This window comes from Anabas testudineus, chromosome 16, assembly GCF_900324465.2.
Source record: "Anabas testudineus chromosome 16, fAnaTes1.2, whole genome shotgun sequence".
NCBI classification, from domain to species: Eukaryota; Metazoa; Chordata; class Actinopteri; order Anabantiformes; family Anabantidae; genus Anabas; species Anabas testudineus.
Window position 1 is genome coordinate 2,717,639 of NC_046625.1, and position 19,890 is coordinate 2,737,528.

At 39.7% G+C, this 19,890-nt stretch overlaps 1 protein-coding gene across 1 annotated transcript; it reads right to left on the minus strand.

Annotated features, from left to right (window-relative positions):
• Positions 1–3,048: 3,048 nt before the first annotated feature.
• On the minus strand, positions 3,049–19,676 carry tlr18 (toll-like receptor 18). Its single transcript, XM_026370085.1, has 7 exons — positions 19,559–19,676; positions 11,212–12,201; positions 9,878–11,060; positions 8,928–9,386; positions 8,414–8,531; positions 4,230–4,381; positions 3,049–3,636 (listed from the first exon to the last, which is right to left on the minus strand). Exons 2-7 carry the CDS (start codon positions 12,189–12,191, stop codon positions 3,481–3,483), a joined length of 3,048 nt encoding a protein of 1,015 aa, XP_026225870.1. The 5' UTR covers positions 12,192–12,201; positions 19,559–19,676; the 3' UTR covers positions 3,049–3,480.
• Between the last annotated feature and the right edge of the window lie 214 nt (positions 19,677–19,890).

Consider the following 19,890-nt stretch of genomic DNA (forward strand, 5'->3'; position numbering starts at 1 on the left):
TTCCTTTCTAGCTTACTCTCCCAGCCTCTGCCTTGTACCAGCAGCACCTGACCAGCCCTCGGGCGCTTACTTCATGACTGAGACCTGCATTATCTGCAAAAAGGACAGTTCACTTTTCACAGCAGTGAATTTGCTTTTAGGATAATTGATGTCCAGTATTCCAGTAAGTTCCTTTGACCTTTCAGAGGCTAAATGAAGTGAAAGAATCCAATGACTTGTGTCTATGTGCAGGCCTAGTGTGGGAGCACAGTGTGATTCTTTCCAAAATAGAGAATTTATTAATAAATAAGTAACAACCAAAGCTAATTCTGGGAAAATTTTAATTTAATTGCATTACTTGTTTAGACACACAACATGGGTGTGGTTTCATTAGGTTTGATTGACAGAAGCAATCAGATGTAAACAAAAGTTGATGTAATGGTTATTAATTCCCGATGTGTGAATGGATTAAGAGACAGAGATCAACTCTTCTACTCATGCAACAACCACTCCCAATTCAGATGTGAGAAAAAAACGAGTCGATTAATCTTTTATGCAAAGTCTAGAGTAGAGAATAGCATCATGAAGGCAAAAGTCAAATCTATTTGTGAGGATTGTTGCTACATCTGTGTGCTGCTGTAACTGGTACAATCCACCCCGGACTGTACAAAAAGTACAGTATGTGAACCATTTAAAATACAGTGTAAAGGCCAACACCTCATAAGGAATACCACCATGTGAGGACTGTTTGATGTAAGGTATGAGAACATGAGGGTTCTGCTTTCTTTTCATTTAATCTCTAAAGTCTTTACTTTGTATAAAGTAAGACGAACCTGCTCTGCTGGAAACATCCCAAGCTATTCTGGTAAAGGAAGCTGTTTGCACAGGTATGAATACTTTCATTCTCCTCTGACGGTTTTACATTTACATCCAGTGTCAGCACTCAGTGCCAATGCAAAGCTGGGTTCTTTGGCTCAAAAAAGTTTGACTACAGGTCAGAATAAATAAGCAGCTTGTATTACACACTTGATGACTGATGATGATTGAAGAGCATCGTTCTGCTTGAATTTACACACTTCACTTGAACTGAGTAGTTCAAATATCCTTTTGGATTGTTTGTACTTTATACAATTCACAGGAAGCTCAGTATTTTATGTGTATCTCGCTTCAGAGAAACTGCAGCGATCTACTGTCTGACCGGACAAAAAGCTCAAACCACGACTCATTAAAACTCTTGATGTGTGAGTTAATAAAAGTCAGGTTCACAGATGAATTCAGAGTGTTTGCAGTAATGACAATAAAGCCTCTCCCACCTGCAGTGTCTCTCTTCAATGAATGTCGTTTATGTGCTATTCTAAGTATTATATTCTTCCTTGACAATGCACAGCCATCATGTATGTGATGAATGAATGTTCCTGCTCTAGTGCACAGACAGACTCTTTCTTTCAGCACAAAGCAGAAGGAGTGGAGCAGTTCGGTGAGAAGTGCACTGTGATGACGATGTCAGGTCCAGTGTTAGGGTGTAAATCAGATCAGACACTGAGCAGTGTTCAACATTACTAGCAGGCATGTTCAACGTCACCTGAAGAGACAGCTTCCTGTGATGAGTCTGTAAACTACTTTTCTGAAAAAGGAAATGCCACCTTTGTAAAATGTTGCACCATCTATCGTGCTTCTTAAAACAGGTTAAGGTCTTTATTGAGATGATAAAGTTTTGAAGGACAAAAAGAAACGTTGCTTTGCCGTGATGTACAATATCTTTGCTACATTAGAAGATGCTGCAATAAATGATTGAAACTTTAAAGAATGAATATCCAAGTCACTTATTGTATCTGGAAATATTTAAAAGCCAGAGAGGGAGGATGTGGAGCTCTGCTGGATGAGCCGTGCATTCTGATGATACAGTGTGGTGTAACTTAACTGGATCAGACACTGGGAAGATTACAGACTAAGCAGGCTAACAGCCGCAAAGCGGAGACAGATTAGTGAGACTGATTTGCAACATTTTAAAGATTTTAAGAGGCCTAAAGAAGTGATATTATCCAGAATTATTTTAATTAAGGGTCTTAATCAGGACTGTATTCTACTCATTTGAAGAGTTCAGTGACTTCCTATCAACTGCACATACAGTATGCAAAGGATTTTAACGGCCTGAGGAAGTCAGAAAATTTATTCTATTCATCCAGTAGAAGCGTGCAGAAACACATGCAAATAAAGTAGGCATGGCTGAATAAGTAACAATGTCAAAGTTAGCATTTGAAAAACAAAATTTTTCAAACCTTACATAAGAGTTTGAACACTAAGCTAACCTGCTCCTTCAGGTTAGTGAGGGTGTGGCTTGATTTTCAGTGGTTTGGCAAATAAACAACCAACTGTCATCAGAACTTGATTTAAAAACGAGTGCTAAAGCACAAGCACTTAGTGCACCTTCTCTAACAGAACCTCGCCCACTCCAAACATGTTAAAACAGATTTAACAAAAGCACAACTAAAGCTTAAAGACTGCCATACATATACAAAACCACTAGACCCCACCTTAAATGGTACATTCAGTGGTTAAATCACTCAGAGGATAAGGGTCTTCCTTCTCATGAGAAATACTGCAGGTACATAGTGACATGAATGTTGTCATGGTTTGTTTAAGTTATTCTCTTTGGTGCGAACTGAAATGAACCCGTCCTGCAGGAAATCACAAACCTCAGAGTCAAGTCAGCCACACCCAGTGCCCACACCTGTAGTATTTGCACAGCTCTGTTTTAGCCAATTCTATACATTACAACTTATAAAGCGTTAAAAGTCTTAATGCAAAGCTGCATTCTTTGGTTTGAATACCTCTGTGTTGTCTCATAACTTCAAACCTCTGTTTAATATGCGTCAGGCTGCTTTAGAGAATAAAAAAAAAAAAAAACACAAAGGCAGTTTTGCTGCTCTTAAAAGGTTAGCATTTCCAGCTCAGTATTTTTATTCATCCCTCAGGTAGTACATTAATCCATCGTCATCATGCTTCTGTCCCAGTGCACAGCTAGGGTTCTTTTCTGTGCGAATCAGGAAGAGAGTGCTCGGATGGATGAGTAGCCCATAATGATGGTGTCAGGTATAGTAGCCTTGTGAGATATTGGGTGGTGCTAAAGGTTGCCAGTAGATGTACTAATTAACCACATTAACCCGGCCTGAGGGCTAAGATTCCTGTAACGTGTCTGTACTTTATAATGGCAATGAGTCCAGACTAAAACCAGGCGCTTTCAACCCAAGTGATGTGTCATCTCCTTTGCAAAACGTTTTAAGGCATTCCACCATCTGTCCTGTTTTATTTTACAGTAAGAGACATGTAGGCAGAACAACATCTTTATTAGGATGAAGACATTTGAAGGACAAAAACGTTAGCAGTGCTGCATCTCATCCAACATTACAAGGCTGAGACAAATAAGCAATTCAAACCTCTATATCCTCATCATGATTAATGTTTAATATTTCAATTGTCTGAAGAACAGAGTTATACATGTTACTTAGAGGCCTTGTCACAGTTTTCAAAGAATTCATTGCAGGCAACGGTCAGTGCAGCGACCAGAACGACAAACTCTTGGAAGTCTACTTCACCGTCCTGGTTCTCATCCAGGTCATTCATGATCTTCTCAACCACCGTGGGATCATTGCAGGCCTACAACAGAAACATCGTGAGGAAAATAGAACCAAAGACCAAATATAATGGCAACTACTGACAGTAAGGACACATGTAGTATCCAGTCATCGTAGCCCTTCTGAAATAAGATGCAGACTCACATAATGCACCTTAATAATCTGGGGCACATCAGTATTTATGATACAAACATTTATGGTAAAGTTGAGAAAGTTCTGTGTGCAGGTCTCTTCAGGATCATCTTCAGTTGCACTTTGATAACAAAATATTCTGAGAGTCTATTTGACAAACTGTCAGCCACTGCACATGCATTGCTTTTTTTAAGCATCCATTAGCTAATATACCATGGTACAGTTGATTTGAGGGTGCATAGATTCATTGCCGTGGTCAGTAATACTTTGTAGAATTAAAAATAAACTTAGCTAATGAGTTATGGTGCAAATTGAGTTTTATGATTGCATCAAATAAAAAAATATTTGTACAATAAAGGATTACCTATTGATTTGATTCAGTCCGACTCTTGAAAATACTTAACAAAAACACGAGGGTGGATTTTTGATTTCCATCTGTACAAATGTCTGATTTTCTTTGGAAAACTGCCAACAAATACTCACTTCCTGGAAATCGCCAAGTTCATTCTGCAGCAGTGTCTTGAGTTCTCTTTTGTTTAGTTTGTATTTGTCCCCTTCTTTTCCAGAATAGGAGTGGAACACTTCGATGAGGCCCAGCATTGCTTCTTGCAGTTTGGAAGACATCGTTTTCAATCCTGCAGTTGGCAGAATATGTAAGAGGATCACTATTAAAACTATTCATTACCGACTATATGACATGACATATATATGACATATATATGTGCACAGACAGAACAGGTCATCACACAACAGGTTGGAAAATAAATTAAATCTGAAATTGTCAAGTTTACAATTTATTTCAAAAATGCATCTTGAAAAAAAGAGATTGCAAGTGGATTGTAGACACGTCACCATTCACATCTGTTTCTAGACATGGTGTCCAGCAGATCACTTCCAGTATGTTCAGATTTATCACTACTGCGTCACCAGCAACATGCCTGAGGGCTGACTGCATCCCAGACCACCTCAGGAAGTGGTTTAACCCTGATCAGAACAGTCTTAGTGGTCGTCTTTTCTTATAGTATAAATTGGGACTGATATAGATTTGTATGTAGAGCCTCAGTCATCAACTCTGCATAAGAAATGTGCAATTGATTGTGTAACAAGTACTTGATTTATCAAGTTGCCCAAGTAACTTTATGTCAGTATAGAATACATTCATATATTTCTGTTCAATTCCTGCAGCTAGCAGCAGGGCACCTTGACTTGCAACCACACAAAGTTCTTGAAGACACACAAAAAAACCAAACTTCCACAGAAGAAATCTAGGTTTCAGAAAAAGCATCAGTGCAATTGATTAATGAGAACAGCTGGAATCACATATTAGACCAAATTCTGCTGGACCAAACTCAGCATGAGGACAAATGAAATTCAAAGAGTGAGATCCACAGGTTTCACGGTTTAATAGCCAACCTCACCTTACACCTTCCCTTCAGGCCTAGTGCCAGACACCTGAGATGCTGCTACACAGGAACTGAGTCAGTTCACCTTCCACCTCCATGAACCAGTGGAGGACAAAGGCTAGACCCCCTGCAGGGCAGCCTGCACATAAACTGGATTTAGATTGTGGCTTGCATTACCTTATATAACCGACCCGACGCTTTCATGCTGAGGTAACCCTATGACAGGCTCCCATATCGTTTAGACTGGTTCTTCTCGAGCCTTTAAGAGGAGAGAGTGCTCTCATCAATAATTCAGAGCTGCTCTTTACCTGTGACAATAAATGACTTTCAGATCTGCTGCATCACTTCGCAGCACCGCGTTCCGTTAATTAGTCTCGATGATTTCCGGTAATCATTCAACTAACTCAAATCTTTTCAGTGTCAGAAGCTGCTGTTAATTAGCTGAGGCAGAGAGTAAAGGAGGAAAAGCTCTGACTCTTCTTCTCTACTAACGGAATTTATTTTTGAACGGAATTAAACAGCGAGAACTCACCTGGACGCGGACGCGGATGCTGACAGGTGCTGGTGGAAGCAGCTGCAGCTCTCACCTGATATATCAATCACCATCAGATAGGCACCTCCCTCCGGACAGCAGCATCATCCCCATCCCACACAAATGAGCTCGACCACAGGTGTTTTATGACCGCTGCACAGCCTTTCACAAACCTGCAGCCAGTTCCTCTGATGATGGCCATTTACCTACAAGATATTCAGAGGCCTGCAGCACAGTGGACTGCAGCTATTGGTGTGTGCATTTTACAAAAGACCTTCTGACCAACCATCAATCAGACACAGTACTCAGTCTGCTTCTGTTTAACCAATTCCATATAATACAAGTAAAAGAAAAGTTTTAGACATGTTATGATTCATATTCCTGCTCCAGGACCTTCAGTGACAACAGATTCATTCTGCAGTGAAACAACGATGAAGAACAAGCAGTTATTTGTTGAGCAGTAGAAAAACTGCTCAGACAGGACAACATCCAACATAGAGTGAAGAAAGGAGAGAAGTATAAAGGGTCATATCCTTTTTATGTGTTCAGATGCTCATATTTGTGTAAATAGCCCATGTGACACACAGAGACCCAAAGCTTTAGGTAATCTCGTTGTAAGATGTTGAAATGACAATAAAAAGTTTATCTCTTAAAGTTTCTCTCTAAGCCTGTGTTTGCACGCTTAAAGACAACAGCTGAGTGAGCATTTCAGTCTCAAGGCCAGATAAGAGGAATCATGAAATGTATTATCACTTTTTAACCTAAAATAATACAATCTTAATTCAGTGAAGCTCCAGAATAAAGCCTAACATATAGACTTTACACTTAATAACTACATCCTCTAGATTTACAATAATGAGAGCAGAGGGTGGAAAAGAGTGTTTGCATCTGCTGGTCCAGGCTGAAAAGAGAGTTGCAAGGCCAGACATGCAAGCTGTCAGACCAGTTGGACTGCACTTCTTTTTATTATTGAGTTGTTAGTCAGCCGTTGTAGATCAAAACAATGTTGAGTTTTGTTTTCGAGGTATAAATGAATGTCAAACCCTTTTATTTAAACATTTGTTATTAGTATAATATGTTTACTATGTAAACCATGCTTCAGCCTTCAGCCACAGTCTTACAATGATCACTGACAATGAGCTGTTTTATCATCAGGAGCTTTACAAAAACCCAAAAGGCCGAATGCAGCGCTGTGAAATTCTTTATTTACTGTAAGTGTCGTTTGAAAAACCCTGAGGTCATTCTCTTATGTTTCTGTCATACACTAGATTCACTGTTTGTCATCTGTGTTGGTTTTATTACATCCTTTGCTTATTGGGTGTGACTAATGCTTTCCGGCAACATCATTTGCAATTTAGTGAACGATTAAGTTGAAATGGCAGTGAAACTTATCTAGGAACACAAATAAAATGCAGGTCACTCAAGTGAATGCAAAACACAGGTGATTTACATGGGTATCTCCAGGTGGTCAGTATGCTTTATGGATATTTGCATGCTTCAAGTTAAACATTTGACTTGGTGCACAAAACTAAATGGTATTTGATATCTGATAGTCCTGCAGGAAAAACGCAACAGCAGCTATGAGATCATTGGGTGAGGCTCAAGTTGCTATTCATTAAAAGCACACAATCAAACATGCACTAAATACTCTATACATTCATCGTACCTTTGAAACCAAAGACCTTCTCTTGTCAGGGGACACAATTATTACAGTAGATACAGTGTGGAAAACTTTCTTTGACCAGACGAACCTGACCAGAACAAAAGAGAAACCAAAGCAACAATCTAAGATTAGTGATCAGAGTTACATTTCACATATGCAGAGGTGAGGAAATGTGCAGGCCCTCTACTCATTGTTAGTCATCATCTGTAAGTCACTCTCACACTTTCTATGACAAAATCCAAGTTCAAGGGTGTCATCTACTGGCCACAGACAAACTCTGCAGATTAACAAGCATCCCGACAACACGGAAAAGGGGACTTCTTCTTCGTTCTTACTTCTTTACACAACCCTGACAAAGAACTGCATGTAAAATTGAAAGAAGAGAAGTCATTTGGAAAACACATTCATCCTGTGACAAATCAGAACATAACCAGTTAATCTTTCTTTGATTCATACATTTTTCAGATACAGTACTTGTTGAGGCTTAATCACAGTGTTTTATTGTAATATTTGTTTGTACCAAATGTGCAGCGTGTAATGTGAAACGACTCTTTGTTTTAAACCATTTTCAGTTCATAGTTTTTCAGTTGTGGTTAAACTAAAGAACCAGATTCTTCCTCAGCAGTTAGGGAGGTCAGACCAGTATTAAAGGAGCTAATATGGGATTGTATGGGTGAGTACATAGCACAATAATAATAATAATAATAATAATAATAATAATAATAATAATAATAATAATAATAGTTATCCTGCCCCCTAGTGGCTCAGTGGTTTTATTGAAAAAATGTAAAAAATATGAGAAGAAAACTGTAACACTACTTAGACAAATATCACACATACATTTGGATAAAACAGATATTTGGTCAATGAAGGATTCAGAGAGTCTCTGTTCATACCTGTAAAAAGTGAATACAGGTGCAGTTGACTAAAACACAAGAAGGTCTGAATGAAGCAACTTCAGATAGTAGCACTGATACAATTACAGATGTGATGAGCAATAAAATCTTCTACGCACTTATTTTATCATATTAAGACATGCCACTCTTGTACCAGTCTTAATGACTTTTACTGTTCTGAGAATGTTCAATATTGTGTTTATGTGGAGGAAGGTGTTGCTTTATGTGGCCTGTGCGGCCTTTGACTTGGCTGTGGGACTTCAGATTTGGGATCTTCATGGTCTCATACCTCTAAAGGCCAAGGATGTAACAGCGAATGGTCTTTTCGCAACGTTGCACCTGTCACCACATCTTCCTGGCACCTTGCTTGTTATCCAGAGTGCAACACGGGAGACCTCATTTGAGACACTGCATTTGTGGCCTTTCAGTGCCTGTCAGCAGAGCACCTGGCCCGAGATGCTCAAAGGGAAAGCAGAGCAGATGGCATCAGTTTGGCCCTCAGGGATAACATGGCAGAATGCTATGGGCAGGGACGGATCGTGTTATCATCTGTCATCATAATGAGGAGCAGGCTTTTGCTCCCAACTTGGCACACAAAAGGTTGTCTGAGTTCAGGCCATTACTGAGACAATATTAACAGAATGTAAGCAACTGCAGAGTTTTTCTTTTCTGACCTTTTGGTCAAACTGCCACTAATGGGATCGGTCTCTGATTTGACAGGTTGTCATTATTCCCATTAGTTTCATTTATGGCTTCTTCTTCTTTGTTCACATTAGGTGTCACAGCGTCTGGAGTCTCATCCTCCCTGGGGTAGGCAATCACAGAAATGCCTCCCACAGATGAAGTTCTGTTCCTAAGACTTTGCGTCTCCTCACAGGTCATTGTTGGCTTGCCCAGAACACTTTTCAGCTGCAACCAGAAAAACGCCTGCTGGTTCACCTGCTGCGGCCACTCCAGGTATGTCTTAGTACTCAACATCTTCTTAAGTCTGCAGTACTTGCTGGGCAGGGAGCGAGGGTCAATGGGCTCCTTCACCACTAGGATAACATCACTGAAAGTCTTTCCCATTGCTTTCTGCTGGGCGAAGTACAGCTCATAGTTGCACCACTCGCTGTTAACAAAGCTTCGGGAGAGGACGAATATTACCTGAGAACAGAGACACAAAAAAAAGGTTGAAAACATGCACTATAATTGCACTTTACCTAGCCAAAAATAATCTCAGTGTCTTATGATCCTAATAGAGGCCCAAGTATGTACTGTAAGTTATAATTCTCCTTGAACCCTTTAAGACTCAATATGACACCATAAGACTGCAAATACTTCCGATTTCATTGACCAGTACCAAGAATCTTAGCGGGGCATTTTTAAAGAGGAAGTGCTGAGGGGGTAGATTAAAGACTTAATGTAACACTAGTGTTACAATAACACACCAGCTTAGTATATGTGATGCCACTTCCTCAAAAGCTGTCTGCCCAAACTAGCTTAGAGATTTCACTGAGTGCACTCCCTTTAAATGTTAATTGCAAAAAATGATGGCTTCCTAAGTTGGTACATTCTTCAGCAGTTGTGTATTTCAGAAACACTTTATTTTGGCAAGTAAAAGTCTAGAATTACACAACTACTGTACATTTTGGTACCTTTCGACTGCTTTCAATGTTTTCAATGATGTTATCGATGATCCACTTTCCTGGCATGAAATCCCTCTCGTGAATACACAGACGGTATGGGTTCCTGTTGTTCTCCAAACATGGCAAGAGCTGGTCCCTTACCCAGTCTGCATCAGAGTGGCTGTAGGATATGAAGGCATGATATGTAAAAGTCCCAGATTCCACTGCTGATTTTTCCTTGTGAGCTCTGTATTTGGCCCTGATTATCTGATATGTGGCCTTAGTGTACCATGGGAGGTCAAAAATATAGCAAATCAGCATTAATATCAATATCACTGCTGCGGTTGTTGCAACACAGATGATGATAACGAGTCTGATATCACAAGCCACTTTACCTGGGAAGTATTTAGACACAAATGTGTTGAGAAAGGCCTCTGGGTGGTAACATCTGTAGTTCTGAGGCCAGTCTGTGAGGTTAACCTTTCCTTTTGAAATTGTGTCCTCAATAAAAGCATGGAGCTCACAAGTGCAATGGTAAGGATTGTTCCCTGCACTCAGCTGAGACAGCTGAGGCATATCCTGGAAGGATGCCATGCTAACGAGGCCAAATGAATTCCCATCCAAGGCCAGTGACTGCAGTGATGGACTTTTCCACTTGGATGGGATGAACTTAATTTTATTCCCACTCAGCAGAAGCTTTTTCAGGTTGGTGGTTTTCTCAAAGTATGTGATGTCCAGCTGGTCCAGGTTGCAGTAGGACAGGTCCAAGTAGTGCACAGTGGTGGGCAGACAGTGGAGAGCTTCGCTTACAAATTGATTGTGATGAGCTATAACCCGAGTTATATTTTGGTGCCAAACACAGTTCTGACTGTTTATTGCAGATCCCAGTTGGTTGTTACTAAAATCTAACTCCTGCAGCTGCTTGAACTCCTTTGTTAGCAATGATAAAACTTTTAAACTGGTCAGGTCATTTGTGCTTGTGTTGAAGGTACGAAGATTTGGCATGCTGCCCTTATAATTACAGAGCTGGTTGAAGATGAACTCATCCTTTAGTCGATTATTGGAGACATCCAGAAACTCTACACCTTCCATTTCAACCCAAGCATCACAAGGCACCGAGTTGAAGTACACATTCTGAATAGACAGTTCCCTAATTTTGTTAAACCAGGTGAAGCGCCAGTCAAATCGCAGCACATCAGGATTGCTGATATACCTGCAGAAAATAGAGAGAGTCTGTAAATAGTGATAGTCCAAAAATAAGAAACTCTTAAATTCAAAGTCAAACTATAGTTACAGGGAAGTTTATTTTGTTTGTGCAAGACTCCAAACATTCTTGGAGTTTCATCATGTTTGAGATTACTCACCAAAGATCCAACTTATTCAGTGCCAGGTCTGTGATGCTGGAACCTGCTCCGCTGTCAACAAAGGTGGGTGAACGAGCAAAGTCAATGTACTGTAGTCTCAACATTTTGATGGGGGCGATCTGTAAGTTCATCAAAGCCATTCTAAGGAGATTCTCATTGAATTTACCTCTGTGAAAGGTGAGCTGAGAGGCAGTAATGTATTTTAAACCCTCAAAGATGTCTTCCTTCCCCATGTAGTACGTAAATTCAAAAAGGTTGCGGAACTGGATGAAACTAAAGGTCTTGTTGGCAAGATCACGCAGCATGTAAAGGAGAGCATTTGGCAACTGATCTATGGCCATGTCAAAGCCCATCTGCATCGTCTGAATGACTTCTAAACTTCCAGGCTCATAGTAACTTAGATTTGAGGAACATTTAATGGCAAAACTTTGTAACTTCATGTTTTTCAGTGGCTGAAAATCTGCTTTCTTTAGACCCATCACCAGAGGGCCCCCCATAGACAGAAGCTGGAGTTTGAGAAATTTGGAGAAGCTATCAGCCAAAGTGGCATGTTTGTAAAGGTTGTTGGACATATAGAGCTTTTTAAGATTCAGGAGGGGAGTCAGAGCTGTGGCAGGAATTTCTTGCAGGGAGTTATTGAAGATGTCAAGATGTTCCAGCAGAGCGTTGTTTTTAAAGGCATTATTGTCAATGTGTGAAATGTTGTTGTATTGCAGCTGAAGGATGCGAAGCTGTGGGAGGTGCGCAAAGTCATCAACATGGACAGCTTGAAGTCTGTTGTAGGAGAAATCTATCTGTTCCAGTGTAGATGGAAATTGCCTCCGTGGGACACTGTAGAGCTGTCTTCCCAGGCAGTCTGCAGAGCGGCCAAAGTTGTAGATATGACATGGTCGTTCCTCAGTGATGGGGGGTGATGATGGAGTCGGGGACGTGAGCGCTCGAGAAAGTAGAACGCATAAATTAATCAACTTCCAAATCATCTTGATAGATCTGTGAACAAACAGGAATAAGATAGATTACCTTAAAGCATTTTCTTTACGCATAGATGCATAATTCTTTAAATTGAATCATATATACAGAACAAAAATAAACTGTAACATTCATTTATACAATAAGGAAGAAAATAAGTCTTTTCCGGTCAGATAAAGAAACCCCAAGAGGGAGGTAGCAAATCTTAATCTCAGCCGCTACAAGAGCTTTGATAAATTTTTCCATCATTCCCAATCAAATCATAAATGTTCCTCAGTGCTGGAAAACACTGACAGTCTGCAGGATAAGTGGATCTTGCAGGACAGACAATAGCCGACTGACTACACACATCACTCCACAATCATTACGTGCACTCAGGCAGCAAATCTGCAGTGAGAAAGACATCAAAGCTCATCCACATTAAACAGACACTTTCATTGCTCTTCCACCATACAATAAGATTTACAGCATGAAGCGTGGTACGCTATGCTACACTCACCCACTGGATCAGCTTCCTGCTTAAAGCTGTTATTGCAGACGCTTTCTGATTCCCACTTATCTCAACCTTTATTTATATTGCTGGTCCAATGGCACACACTGTGTAGACCCTTACAGGACTGAGCCATCCCTCATTTATCACCCATGTTAAACAAACTGACTCAGGTTTATCTGGTCTATAAGTGACGTGACTTGAATGACTTGAATTTTGCATTTCTGCAAAGACATATACTTCTATACTACCTATTTCTGGGTAGTATAAGATGTTTCTCCTCTAATTTTAGCTTATTAATGGTCATTACAGTGTATAGTCTGTTAATTACTAAGAGCTTGAAAAACCACACAGTGTTCATAAAGTAAAGCAAGAATATAATTTTTAGTTTTACTCAGAAATATAACTTAATAACTTTACAGTAGCTACTGTACAATAACACTGAGATAGATGGTAGTTCAACAGTGGTCTTTTTATAATGTTGTATTGACAATAAGGATATGTGCCACCACAGATCATTAAGGGAACCAGAAACACTCTTTATCTGTCTTATCTGGTCAACAGTGGACAGCTGTTCCTGGAAATGGACAGTAGATCAATAATATTGACACAGTGAAACAGTGAAACTGTTGTAAAATGATGTAGATTAATACAACCTGGCAAAAACAGAGATATGGGAACCAACCGTGTTTTGTATTCACCCGATGTGCTTAACCACATTTGATAACTTCAGCACCTCATAATGGACATTGTAGGGAAATTGTTGAGTGACTGACAGTTTTTAATAACAAGTTGGAACTTAACAAAGTTAAGTTACATGTCACGCTCTCCCTCTCTCCTTCTATGTTTCTTCTCAACTGTCAATCTATCCAAAAAGGGCTAAAAAACATGGCTGGGACAGAGCACTTTCACTGCACACGTCTAATATTAAAATAATAAAATATTCATGCTGGGTGTGTGTGAAGCCTGTCTGCTAGTATCTTATTTTTATTTAAATCTCAAATGTAAGACCCCACAGTGCCGTAACAGTGATGTTGCAGGTTTGCTGTGTGGAACACTGCACAATATTTGTGTAATAAAATGGAAACAGTCTGTGTCAGATTCTGTTATATCAGTTTTAAAGAGGCTATAAAGGCTAAAAAACAACAGCAGCAGTCTATTCAGTAAATGCCCATACGTTATATGTTTAAAAATCAGGTGAGGAAGCCCTCTAGCAGCCAGAGAGGTAATGACCCCTGGCCTTCCAGAGCAAAGGAATAAATAGTGTAATGTTGTTAATAAGCTACCAAGTCCATGGAGGGAGAAGAGAGATGAAAGCAGCAAAGTTAGAGACAAACGCTGGTCACCTGTTTCCTCCTGACAGTTTAGGTTTCTACCCCTGAAGGCATATGTGTGCCTACACCTGAAAAAAACATTGACCCTAAGGCAGAGACAGTTACATGTGTTTTTATAGGAAGGAAAAAGATGTTTTTGTTGTTTAATTTAGAGAAGCCCAGTAATTAACTGTCAAGTGGTTTTAATTTGGCACATTTAAGAAAATCTATTAACATAAAATCAGCTGTCTTGTGTACATTTTGTGTTATGTTGTGGTAAGTCAAATGTTGGATAACATATAAATGTACCCACAATTAAAATTAATACTTTTTCCACTAGCACTATGAGGTTTTTATTGTTTATTCTCAATAAAAGATCAGAATATTATTGTGTTATTATTTTAGGCACATGCTATTTGTTGATGGTCTTGACTAAGATTAGGATCAGATCATGTTTTATGACAATTCAATGCAGAAAACCACAAAATTCCAAAAGGTTCACTTACTTTTTTTTTGTCTCTGTACTTGTGCAAAGAAATTCTATTTAGTGTTCTACTGTATCTGTGTCAAAGTGTCCAACCATTGATTAAAGATAACATTATCACATTAACAAACACAGTGAAGAAGAAGATCACGTCTCTGCAGCATGGGAATTTTTTATCCACCATCGATCCGGTGACTTTTTTGTCAACCGTCTGTTGAAACAACCTTGGCTAAATATAAAATACTTTCAGCCAAAAGTGGATTTAATTCTCTTGATTCAAGTGAAAAATCCTGAAAGCTCTCAGGTGAATTCCTCACTTGCATGAGGTAAGTGAAGTCAGTCAAACCTGTGTGTTCCTACCCTACAAACCTCTAGAGTTTTCAGTTCATGACCTCCACCTAGTTTGACATTAACCTGCCTGGTTTCTAGCGTCCGTCACAGAGAATGCAGTGGTTGTATTTATGTTCCGCTTAAGCTTGTGAAAACCTCCCTGTTCTGCAGTGTGCAGCCTTATCTGTGAAAGGAATGTGCTCAAATAAGCTGACATTGCTGCAGGCTGTGCTCTGTTCAGAACAGTTGAGTACAATTTCCTTCTGCTTCATAGATGAAGCTTTGCAATCACTTCAGTGTCAACACACATTAAATTAATGGGTTTTCACTGGTTATACAATCAAAAACACCAACCCTTTCAGCTCACATGCACAATGTGAGGCTTTCTCTTACTGTAGGTCAATATTTTTCACGTGCAGACTAGCCAACAACCAGGTTCATATAACAGGAGCGGGAAAGAAAACTGGGGACAGAGAAAGAGGAAAAATATTTGTTTAGCTTTCACAAATGCGTTTTTTTTAAGCTTACGTGAAGCTCTGACATCTTTTTTATGTAACACTGATAATGTTTGCATCATTAAACAAATGTGTTGCGAGAGAGCAATCTCAAAACGTAACTAAAATCATTAGCAGGCCAGCTCCTGAAGCAAACAGAAAGTATTTGGTCTTTGTAAACAGTTTGTGTTGGGATGGAGCAAATGTGATGCACCGGTAGCTCTAAAAGGAATGCTGTCGAAGTGGGACTTGGGTCATGATTTGAAATCATGCTAAGGTGAGGCAATAAGTTTCACAGCAAAAATATCTTATTCAAAAAACAAACACACAACAACCCCCCCTTAATGCTGGGAAGTGTAACTGCAATAAAATGATGCATCAAATGAGGGCAGTGACACACCAAGCCGACGGCTGGTATCTGCTCCGCTGCCACTGATCAGAACCCCATCATTCAGAAGATGTACACCCTGCTGGTGAGACACACCAAAGTAATCCTGGACTTCTGTACACATTTAAATTGACGGGGCTCTGTTATTGTGCTTGATGTTCACCCAGCAGTCAATAGTTGGTGGCAAACAGCACTTTCATTAGCATGTATTGGTAGCTCTGTGCCAAGCGCCCCTGTGCAGCACATTCGTCTGGCAGCAGTTGTTTTACTGATGAGCGCTCTTTACTCAGGTTTAATGATGCTCCGTGTTTACGTACTACGCACAAACACAGCTGCATGTGTGCTTGAGTTGTGAACACGCTGCTAGGCGGATATATTCATCATGTCAAGTGACAGATACTCTACGAGATGTGGTTGTTTTTCTATTTTTTTTTTTTTTACTGGACTGATGCCTTATAAAGACAAAGAGCAGTAATGACTAACTAAAGGTAAAATAAAATAGCTGTTGAGCCAGACAGCAGCTCATTCAAGTCCAGTGACATTTAACCATGCAGGTAATTGTGTTTATCCGTATTGTGCAATAGCCCGTTCAGTGGTTTCTGCTTCCACCCCCACATAGAGCATGAAATTTAATTTCTACTGCTAAAATAATTTTTCAACTGTCAGTGGTTTTTGAATGACAGAAAACTGTGTGCATCACATTGAGTTTAACTTTTGGGAATGAGAACAAACAGCAGAGGAAAGATAGTGTGTAGCTTCCTGAGGCTCTGGTCAACATGTTTCCTCACATCCCAAATTAACCTTTTGTCTTGTTTAATTTGTCAAAACAGAAAAAGCATAGGTGTGACTACACAACCAGCATTCCAGTCAGAATAAGTCACTGTCACTGTCAATGTCTCATGGCAATAAGATAGAAACCGACTGCTTCATTAATACATTTGGCCACAGATCGTCTATGTCTTCATCTGACATAACAGAATTAATAACACCATTAAATTCAGTTTAGATGTGTCAGAATGAGGACTGTTATGTTATATTCTGACTCATTGTTACAGCGTCCTGCACTTACATGGAACAGAGCCATCACTTTATTGTCATTAGTTACACCCAGGCATTTCCTGTCATAGCCACTCAAAATACCCACTGTGTGAAAGGTTGAGTGTATTAGACCTGTGAGGAGAATTCAGTTAATGTCAAATGTCTTTGACTCAGCTCTGCAATAACAATTTGGTTGCTTTAATGCAGTTATAAAAGTACAGTAGTGAAAGGTTTAAAATGTATATCTGGCAAAGGATGTGGGAAAATGTTTTCTTTACAACTAACAACTGTTGGACCAAAGTAATGGTGTTAAAAATTTTCAAGCCAGTGAATCAAACGAGCTTCCCCAGGAACTGAAAGATAGGGAAGGTTAAAAAAAGCATTTAAGGTATTATTTCAAATAGCTGCTGTTCCAACATAAATAAAAGCAGTAAAACACGCAGACAAATGAGCATGTGCAAAATAAAACTGTCTGGAAGACACCTGAGAGTGTAAAACAGCAGCAGGTATCCAGTGTCTTCAGTAATCAAAGAAATCCCCAGGAAGCCACCAGAGCCATGGTTACAACTTCTGCTCACTTGCAGTAACAACCTGCAGCTTGTAACCCTCTAAAAAGAACAGACACGGTATCTGTGCCTCACAGCGGAGTAGAGGAAATACTACAGACATTATCAACCAGGCGGCACCGACACCAGCAGCTGCTCAACACTGCCTGAAATGAGCTGATTTAGCATCGGTGCTGATTTAGCAGGTGCCAACAATTAAGCAGGGTGATTGCCTGGGGAGATGGATGTCTGGATGGATGAGTTGGTTGTCAGAACTGTTTCAATTATTATCAACAAACCCCGTTAAAAGAACAAAACAAAAAGACTGAATTGATCCTACTAAAAACTTTTGCCTTAAACATCAAAATGCCTCAGGGCAACAGAACGTTGACAGAATCCAAAAACTCTGACCTACATTATTTGTTGTAAAGAAGAACTCCACCACTGAATGCTGTGATTTAAATATACAGTAGTTATCTTCACACAGACGAAAGGTACAGTGGGATGTTCATTTGTGGTTTTGTTTTTCCACTGAACCATTGATTAAAACAAGACTAGGGTAATGTGGTCCCTGTGGAGGAGTGGTAGAACAGTTCCTTTATTTAAAAAGACATTTGGTGGAAGAGGTTTTACAGAAGTGACAGAGAGGTACTAACTTTTTTTTTTTTAACTGTCTCCTACAGTCCTAACCCTAAACAGCAATTATGTTTTACAGGGAACGTGTTCTCTGACTGAATTGTGTTCTGAAGCAACAGATTTTATTAAATAAATGATTATATCACTGGAGTCATGAGGAGGTCTGTTGGTTGGTGTGTGATTGTGGTGGCAGGCATACAAATAATGTTTGTCACACCTGTGTTTAACTCCAGAGTCTCACCTGTGGCAGGTTTAGGCAGCCACAGACCACAATCTTTCCCTAACCTTTACCAAGTAAAATGTAGTAACACTGCAGTCAGACAAACTGTAAGATGTACTACAATATTGGACACTATGGCACACTGTGAATGAGAAAGTAAAGTGCTTTGAGTCCACACCTTTTACTATTTGTGCATTAGCTGTGGAAAACCCAGATCAGTCACATCTTCCGTTATATGCTCTCTGGAATGTTTTCCTCTTGCTGATGGAGCAGATGCTTTTTGTCCATCTCCTGGCAACTCATAATCAGTTAGAGACTTCTGGAATGAAACACCTTCTCTTGTGGTTGCTATTCGGGTTGTTTGCTCTTCAATTTGATTTGCATTTCAAAAGTGTGAGATGTAAGGTAGATTTTTTTTTATTTAACCCAACAATTAAAAGTTAAATTTCTGTATGTTTTTCTTATCTGCAGATATCAGTTACAAAGGTGAATGTCTCATGCTTAGCAGATCTAACATCCTAGAGGAAAACTGTCTAGAGCAAGATAAGCTGGCTCAGGAACTAGAGGAGCAACAGAAAGGAGGGTATTACCCAGCTCCTCTCTGATTGGCTCAGTCTGACAATGGATTGACTTACACGACAATCAGATTCACCTGAGCAGGAAATGTGGCTGTGTCTTTAAAATGCCTGTTTGGTTTGTAGAGCTCAGTCAGCGCAGAGTGCAGCTCTTTGCTTTCACTAGTGTCTCAACTTTTAATAAAACGTTCTGATTATTGAGTTTTCAGTCAAACAAAAGTGGTGAACACACTCAGACTAATGTGGCAACTAAACTAGTTTCTGAAGTTGCTCTTAATCGTCACTGTTATTATCTAAAATCTCCTGCTGTTTTCTCTGCTTCCTGTCAGACAGGTACGCTGTCCAAGACAAGTTTTTGACGGGAGATGATTTTAGATGGAAAGGATTTTCTGTCAAGAACACAGTTGTCAGCAAAGACTGGAAACTTGTCATGTTGACCTACTTCAGTACTTGTACTTGTTACTTGTTTGTTTTTTTTTTTGTTTTTTTTTTAATTTCACCTTTGAATAAATGAGCTTAAAAATAAAGCTCCAAATGCTATTTTGTTTAAATTCTCAAAGCATTAATTCCTTTAAAACAACTGGATGACAGACATCTGTGTGATTTAATTGACACAGATATTGTATCTTGGCCACGTGTTTAGCAATCCAGAAGGATTGCTAAACATAATAAAACCTTTTGGCCATGATGACGAATGACGCCTCAGCTTGTGGACAGTCGGATTTATCTGATGTATCCAATAACGGAGTGCAAGTGCTTTTACCACAGCTGTATTTAAAGTCCTCACTACGTCCAATAGATGAAAATAACAAAACAAAAAGACAAGTTTGAGACAGACCTGAGAGACAGAAACATATCAACTCACCTTGAAATCAGTGGTCAGACTCGGCTTCTGTTCCTCAGTTTGATTTTCCACAATACATTTGAACCTGTGCTGCTGGCTGCACGCTCGCTGAGAAGTGATTCAACAGTGTGTGAGTTGGTCTGTAGCAACCCTCTCGGCTCGCTTCTCACTTTCTCTCCTCCTCTCACTCTCTCCTGTGTGCATTGCTCAGGAATGTGCAAAGTACCAGTGAGACAGGATATTTTTTTCTTTCTCAGACGCTAACAACACTTTTGTTTTTTTTATCTGCCTTGCCTCGGCTGGAAAAACAACTTCTAGGCAACAGGGAGGAAAAATGTCATGCATTCAGTAAT

What these genes read in the sequence shown, in the direction of transcription:
- tlr18 (XM_026370085.1), bottom strand. Translation starts at nt 12,191, where the DNA reads ATGATTTGGAAGTTGATTAATTTATGCGTTCTACTTTCTCGAGCGCTC. An exon ending in CTGAATAAGTTGGATCTTTG is followed by an intron (nt 11,061 to 11,211) that starts GTGAGTAATCTC and finishes TATTTTCTGCAG; the next exon opens with GTATATCAGCAATCCTGATG. An exon ending in GACCGATCCCATTAGTGGCA is followed by an intron (nt 8,532 to 8,927) that starts GTTTGACCAAAA and finishes CTTGGCCTTTAG; the next exon opens with AGGTATGAGACCATGAAGAT.